Here is a 7,197-nt window from a genome sequence, read left to right on the forward strand (position 1 = left end):
TTGGACTAAACGAATGCGGCGTCATCTACAATAAACAAGTAGGATACAATATATATATTAATTTCTATCTTATGAAGTGCACAGTATGAATTAAATAGATTATTATTATTTTATTTATTTTTCATTTGTATAAGATCCAATTATTGCTAATCTAGCCTATTTGTATAATTCATGTTATATTTCATCATGGCACACGTCAGCACAGTGCGCCCCCTACTTCGTTACTTATATTTGATATGTGATGTGGAGAATAGATTGGCTTATGTAAAAAGAAAAAGAATAAAAAAATTATATTAGGTTAATAAAAGAAGTAGCACGTTAGAATTATTTCTAAAAATGGTACGTATTGTTAATAACATTTGTTAATAACATGATAAAAATGTTGTAAAAGTTGTTAGTCGTTTTTAATATATATTGCGTGAAAGATAATAATACTTTTCCATTTGCAGATTTCAACTGCCAAATATAATTATTTTTTTCAAGTAAAACAAATTTTTTATATGATAATTGTATACCCAATTGATTTTTATAATTTTAGGTACTTATCGCTGCTGCTGTATGCACAAAGGCGGGAAAAAGTAATTATAATTTTTTTAATATCATTATATGATTACACATATATACGTTCACGTGTATGTTTATTTGTAATACACTAGGTTCTCTCAAATTATTCAAATATAGATATAAAGTTTAAATGTCTTATATATTTACAAATTATATTTATCACTATTAGTAATAGTTTGATAGTAATACTTTAGCAATATAAAAAAAGACGAAAGAGTACTCTATTGACAATTATTATAATTAGACCAATTAAAAGAACAATATTGGATATATTTAAAGATATAAGGATAGACACTTACTTATGTATATACAAATATATGACTTTGTTTTTTTTAGCCATCATTTCCCGTCAATTCGTTGAAATGACAAAAGCAAGAATTGAAGGATTACTAGCTGCATTTCCAAAGTTAATGAGTTCCGGTAAACAGCATACTTTTGTTGAAACAGAATCTGTGAGATATGTTTATCAACCATTAGAAAAAGTATACATGCTACTCATTACGACGAAGGCTAGCAATATCTTAGAGGATTTAGAAACTTTACGACTCTTTGCAAGAGTGGTAAGTATTGTATTATATATTATTGAACTTCACAAATTAATAATAATATCTTTTTAGATCCCAGAATATTGTGTTTCAATGGATGAACTTGAAATAGCAGATAATGCATTCAATTTAATATTTGCATTTGATGAAATCGTCGCTTTAGGATATAGAGAAAGTGTCAATCTTGCGCAAATAAGAACTTTCGTAGAAATGGATTCTCACGAGGAAAAGGTTTATCGTGCAGTGAGAATGACTCAAGAACGTGAAGCTAAAAATAAAATGCGTGAGAAAGCTAAAGAATTACAACGGCAACGAATGGAAGCGAATAAGAAAACTGGTATCAAAAATCCAGGTTTTGGTAGTGGTTATGGAAGCAGTGGTGGTTTCACTCCAACTCCTACGGTTGGAGATACTGCTAATTTTGTTCCTGATACAGTAAGACCATCATATACTCCAGCACAGTAAGTTCATTTAATTGCAATATTTTCTCAAATTTCTTAAATTTTATATAAGAAAATATAATGAAAAATATTATGTGGTTGTAGAAAGTCAGCCAATACTGGTCCAGGGGCTATGAAACTTGGTGGAAAATCTCGTGATGTTGATTCGTTTGTTGACCAATTGAAAGAAGAAGGTGAAAATGTCGTAAGCGCTCCACTTGTAGCGTTAGGAGCAAAATCTGTGCCAATCAGTCCTCAGATAATTAACACTGAACCGTATGTATCTTAATTCCTTTATTATATTATATGATATTTATTTATGTTAATTAATTCCATATAAACAGTGTTCACCTACGACAAGAAGAGAGACTTAATGTACGCATTGGACGTAATGGAGGTCTTCAACATTTTGAGTTACATGGTTTAGTCACGCTGCATATCTCTGATGAAAAGTGGGGTCGTATCCGTGTCCAACTTGAAAACAGAGATTCAAGAGGAATTCAATTACAAACTCATCCAAATGTCGATAAAGAATTATTTAGGACTCGTGGCCAAATTGGATTAAAAGTACCTTCTAAACCATTCCCTTTGAACACAGATGTTGGTGTTTTAAAGTGGCGTTTACAAGCTCAAGACGAAACAGCATTACCAATTTCAAGTATGAATTTTTTTTTAATTAGCTACAATTTTTAATCCTTTCTTTACTTACAAAAAACAAACTAAGAATTTACAGATTTGTTTTAATTCAAGTAATAATTAACAATTTAACTTTTTAATTATATAGTAAACTGTTGGCCTAGTGAAAGCAGTGATGGGGGTTGGGATGTAAACATTGAGTATGAATTACAACAAGATGATCTTGAATTAAATGATGTAAACATAAACATTCCACTTCCAATTGGATGTACTCCTATAGTAAGCTCATTTGATGGACAATATACGCATGAGACAAAGAAAAATATATTAATATGGTCGCTACCATTAGTCGATGCCTCGACAAAGTCTGGTTCAATGGAATTTTTTGCCCCATCTTCAACGCCCGCAGATTTTTTTCCACTTCATGTTTCTTTTGCATCCAAGACGTCGTATGCCAAAATAAAGGTATCGTAAATGTTTCAAAATATTTTATATTTTCACCGCATCTTAAAAAAATATAAATAATTAATTTTTTTTTCTTATTTTTTAATGTTCAGATCACGGAAGTTTTATTAGTAGAAGATGAGAATCCTGTAAAACATTCTATAGAAACAGTTTTCTTTACTGACAATTACGAAGTGGTATAAGTCGCAAAAAAGAAAAGAAAAGTAGATGTTAGTCTACATACGCTTTGAACTCATGGAAATGAATACGATACATTGGAAAACGTAATTTTGATGATAAGCAACTAGCCTAATTAGTATTCATATGCCAATCAGATTTCTATTTCCATATGATCATTTACTTAATGATCTCATGGTAACTGCAAAAATGTATTGCAGTTTATTAATCTGCACATTACAATCATATTGTAATAATTGTATGTTCAATATTAATTTATCCGAAACAAAAACGTCAAAAAAGTGTATTTTAATTAAGAAAAAGAGGTAAATATCTTCAAATATAGTCAAGTTTAATCAAGTTTATTGAATTAATTACATATATAGAATATAGAATATTAACGCTATGTTTGATTATTTCCTTCAAATTAAAATATTAAATGACAAAGGCTGTCATTTATTTTCACAAAGGACAAATAATTTCACTGTTTATATGCCTTTTGCGTATTGTTGTATACATAAGACTACTTCTTTAGTATACTAAAAAAAAGAGAAAGAAGAAAAAAAGTAAAATTTTTTCTTCTAACATTATATTAAATGTTATAGTTGCATCAATTCCTTTACTTCTTCTATTATAATTACGTATAAAAATATTTAGAAACGTAATTTTAGTTTGGGTTACTGAAATTTATAAATATTTCTTTTATCGTATATACACATATATATTGTGATTATATTATATTCTATATATATTTTTTTCTTATCACCAAACGTTACACTTAAGAAACGTATTAATCCTTACATCGAAATTTGTATCTTTAAATAATTTTAATATATATGAAACACACAGTTATACTACTTATGTATGTGCTAAATGTGTATATATAATACGTATATATGCTATGACTTTTTATATGCACATACCGAGATAAAATATCTATTATTTTTAAACAAATTTATTTGAATCTTTTATAAAATGTTTCGAATTAGTTATGAATTAATGAGTATTGTTATACTTGGAAGTATGTATTATAGTTAAAAATAATAATAAATCAAGTATATATTTTATTGTTCATTAATGCATGTTTAAAACAAAGCAAACTACATATTCAATATAAATGATGCTATTTAATGGATATATCGGGTGGAAGCAATCATAAAAATTGATTATTTAAATTTTTTGAAAGTATTGTTTGGAGAAATGTTTTTAAAATAAATACTATAGAAGTGATTATTTATTTAATTTGATTACACAAACATGCGCATATACATCAATGTGTAGGAATTGTTAATGTTAAGATAAATATTAGGTAGAATTCATATATTATAATAAAATTATTTTTACTGGTATTAGTGTCATTATTATATCTTCAATTAATCTTTGACTTTTATTATATTTAGCATTTGCATTCAATATATAACTGCTTTTTCTCTAATTAGTGAAATATATATTTAATAATTTGTATTTCTTTATGTACATATATAAATATTTTTATTTTATATTATGTATATACAAAGTGTCTTGTAATTGGTGGTACAGGCCGAGTAGGGTATGATTCTATATGAAAATTAATTGCAAGTAAAAAAATGTAAAATAAAATTTATTCCTGCAAAGCTTTATTTTGAAATAAAAAGTTTGAACATTTGTACATTTTTTAGTTAGTTTTTCATATAGAATCATTCACTGCTTACTTGCATCACCACCTATAGGACACCCTGTATGTATTTGTAGTTAAATTTACTATATATTATATATTAAAATAATTATTTACAGTATAAAATGTCATTACAGATAATATACAAAATAATATATAATATTCATTATAATAATGATATTATTTACAGAATGTTTAAAAATATTCAAACAATCAGTTAACAGGTTATGGTAAGATATCAGATGGTATACTTACTACTTGTTGCAACAGATAGTTTTCAATAACTGCCTTGGCTGTAAAGAAAGAGAAATATGTATGTCTACTTTAAATTATTTTTATACTTAGGCTTTTTATTTAAAATTCTGTTATTTTATTTGATTTTTATACTCTTACCAGTTAATGAATTATTTATTATTGCAGCTTGGTATGCACTTATATTATGTACATTACGATGTGTAATATCTGCTCCTCTAGACAAAAGTTCGTAACAAACATGTGGATGATCACCATGTGCTCCATAAATAAGAGGCGTGTTTCCTTCCTAAATGATGATATTTTTGTTACATGTTTTCCTTTTTTTATGTGCAATATATAAAAGACAAAAAAATGATATAAAATAAATAATATAAACCTCATCGCTTGCATTTGAATCAGCGCCATGATTCAAAAGTAACTTTACAAGATCGTGATGACCGTAAGCGGCAGCTAAATGCAAAGGAGTCTCTCCATTATGACCACGATAATTTTTGTTTGCGCCAGCTTTTAACAATTGCCTTGCGCTACCTAATTGTCCATATCCTGCAGCCCACATAAGACCCGTTAAACCTTTTTCATCTGTAAGATCTACCGATCCTGGAAAGTATAATAACTGTGCCACAAAATACAAGTAATCAATATATATTGTGTTATTTTCTCAAGAACAAGGAGAAAAAAACCTGGTTGTATGATTTCAGGAGTAAGTTCTCCTTGACCAGCTAATGTATGAAATGTAATATCTGTTCTTCCATAGAGTTGAGGTATTTTTGTACGCGTATTACCTCTTTGCAAGTTAGTTAACAAAGTTGGTGGCTGTAAAAGTATAGATATAAAAGCAAAATTAAAGATGTATAGTATATGATAAAGATGTGTTATATATAATGAATCACCAATATTATACCTTATACGGTTGAAATGCACTAGTTCTGGTTGCATCCTGCCATGCACCCGGTGCCCAATGCCACTTCCTTTCTATTGGTTCTGACCTACACCCTATGCTCACATTATCTGGTTTGTATATCAAAGGTCTTGGTCGTATACCTATTGCTGTTTCAGTATTATCTCTTGTCGTTCCTTTTAATTACATTAACATTAAATGAAATTAATTATTCAATGATAAGTTTATATGAATAAAATTGTACCTTCTTTTTTACTTCCTGAAGATTCATATTCTTCTTCTTCGTTTTCTTCTTCTTTTATAATTAATTCTTCATGAATTTGATTTTCCATGACTGTTTAAAAATATTTAGAATTATATTACATGTGAAAATATATACAAAACGGTTGGTTGGTTTTGATAAACCAGAGCATGTCACACGTGAACAAGTTGTTTCATTAAATTATTGAAAATGTATTTTCACATATATATCAAATAAAATACAATTTAAAAAATAGATATATTAAATAGATAAATTAAAGGTAATCTTATAGAAGCATTGTAACTGGGATATAACTCTTTAATATTTCTGTTTACAAATAAAAACAAAGCGCATCTCAATTTAGAGTCAAGGTTAGCGGGACATTTAAAATTTTATCAAATTCGTATTTCATTTGATATTATATCGGTTAATGATATTGTTCAGAAATAAGCACATTTATCATACATCTGTAGCGTCTCAACTACTTTCCGCTAGGAATGAAAGGCGGCACCACGAACATCAGCGCGCATCTCCTGCTAGGGACGCTAGCCGGCAGCATCAGTGATCCATATATGTAATACTTCTATATGGACAGTTTTGTGGCGTCTCGCATGTAGCGGTACGACCGATGGTCGCGCCATCTAAGTTACTAGAAGGCTAGGGAACCACGCCAGCAAGTGTGGTCACCAGACGGGTACAGTCTGTGCGTAGCCGTCGAGAAGTGTACAAGAAAGAAAAGCAAGTCGCATCCTAACAATAAAGATCATAAAACAAATTCAGTCTAATATTATCTTTACTATAGAGAAACCCTCCACAGTAAATTGGTGCCGAAACCCGGGAACGTCCGCGTAAAAAAATAAAAAAAATAATACAAAAACTAAAATAGAAAAAAATAATAAAAAGAAGAACAATGGCACAATCAACCAGCGAAGCCAACGTGGCCCGTGCCGATACCGACACAAAGGAAGTCAACGCCAGTGAGTTTAGAAATATAACGCTTCCAGCTTTTTGGAAAGAGGAACCAAATTTATGGTTCGTAATGTTGGAAAAGGAATTCACGGCGTACAACGTTAAATCGGATGCCGTAAAGTTTTCAGCGGTGATAAGGAATTTGGATACCACGCTGATAAGAGAGGTACACGACATCTTAGCATCCCCCCCGAGCAATGTACGTATACACATTTAAAGGAAGCCTTAATACACAGACTAACTAAATCCGACGAACAACGGCTAAGGCGATTGTTAATGGGAATTGAGTTAGGAGACAAAAAACCGTCCGAACTTTGGAGAGAAATGAAACGCCTAGCAGGTGATAGTGTTAGCGAAAAAATGCTCCTAACGTT

At 29.6% G+C, this 7,197-nt stretch overlaps 2 protein-coding genes across 3 annotated transcripts; one reads left to right on the forward strand and one right to left on the reverse strand.

Moving 5' to 3' along the window:
• Positions 1 to 186: 186 nt before the first annotated feature.
• On the forward strand, positions 187 to 4,155 carry deltaCOP (coatomer subunit delta). Its single transcript, XM_015332167.2, has 8 exons — positions 187 to 339; positions 539 to 578; positions 901 to 1,124; positions 1,182 to 1,570; positions 1,655 to 1,825; positions 1,894 to 2,207; positions 2,334 to 2,650; positions 2,743 to 4,155. Exons 1-8 carry the CDS (start codon positions 337 to 339, stop codon positions 2,830 to 2,832), a joined length of 1,548 nt encoding a protein of 515 aa, XP_015187653.1. The 5' UTR covers positions 187 to 336; the 3' UTR covers positions 2,833 to 4,155.
• On the reverse strand, positions 4,023 to 6,452 carry LOC107072333 (uncharacterized). 2 transcript variants are annotated; one of them, XM_015332170.2, is made up of 7 exons: positions 6,320 to 6,452; positions 5,858 to 5,947; positions 5,617 to 5,789; positions 5,396 to 5,528; positions 5,092 to 5,312; positions 4,854 to 5,001; positions 4,023 to 4,753 (listed from the first exon to the last, which is right to left on the reverse strand). In XM_015332170.2, exons 2-7 carry the CDS (start codon positions 5,943 to 5,945, stop codon positions 4,686 to 4,688), a joined length of 831 nt encoding a protein of 276 aa, XP_015187656.1. In that variant the 5' UTR covers positions 5,946 to 5,947; positions 6,320 to 6,452; the 3' UTR covers positions 4,023 to 4,685. The 2 variants fall into 2 exon arrangements, with proteins under 2 accessions (XP_015187656.1, XP_015187654.1); XM_015332168.2 differs by having other exon boundaries at positions 6,309 to 6,446.
• Positions 6,453 to 7,197: the final 745 nt, after the last annotated feature.

The sequence above is a fragment of the Polistes dominula genome, unplaced genomic scaffold (genome assembly GCF_049000335.1).
Source record: "Polistes dominula isolate Pdom_NZ unplaced genomic scaffold, Pdom_raw_medaka contig_624, whole genome shotgun sequence".
Lineage (NCBI taxonomy): Eukaryota > Metazoa > Arthropoda > Insecta > Hymenoptera > Vespidae > Polistes > Polistes dominula.

Excerpts from the sequence above, each read along its gene's own strand:
- LOC107072333 (XM_015332168.2), bottom strand. Across the intron at positions 5,002-5,091 it reads ATTCAAATGCAAGCGATGAG|GAAGGAAACACGCCTCTTAT; the intron begins GTTTATATTATT and ends ATCATCATTTAG. Across the intron at positions 4,754-4,853 it reads AATAAATAATTCATTAACTG|CCAAGGCAGTTATTGAAAAC; the intron begins GTAAGAGTATAA and ends CTTTCTTTACAG.
- deltaCOP (XM_015332167.2), top strand. Across the intron at positions 2,208-2,333 it reads AACAGCATTACCAATTTCAA|TAAACTGTTGGCCTAGTGAA; the intron begins GTATGAATTTTT and ends TTAATTATATAG. Across the intron at positions 2,651-2,742 it reads CGTCGTATGCCAAAATAAAG|ATCACGGAAGTTTTATTAGT; the intron begins GTATCGTAAATG and ends TTTAATGTTCAG.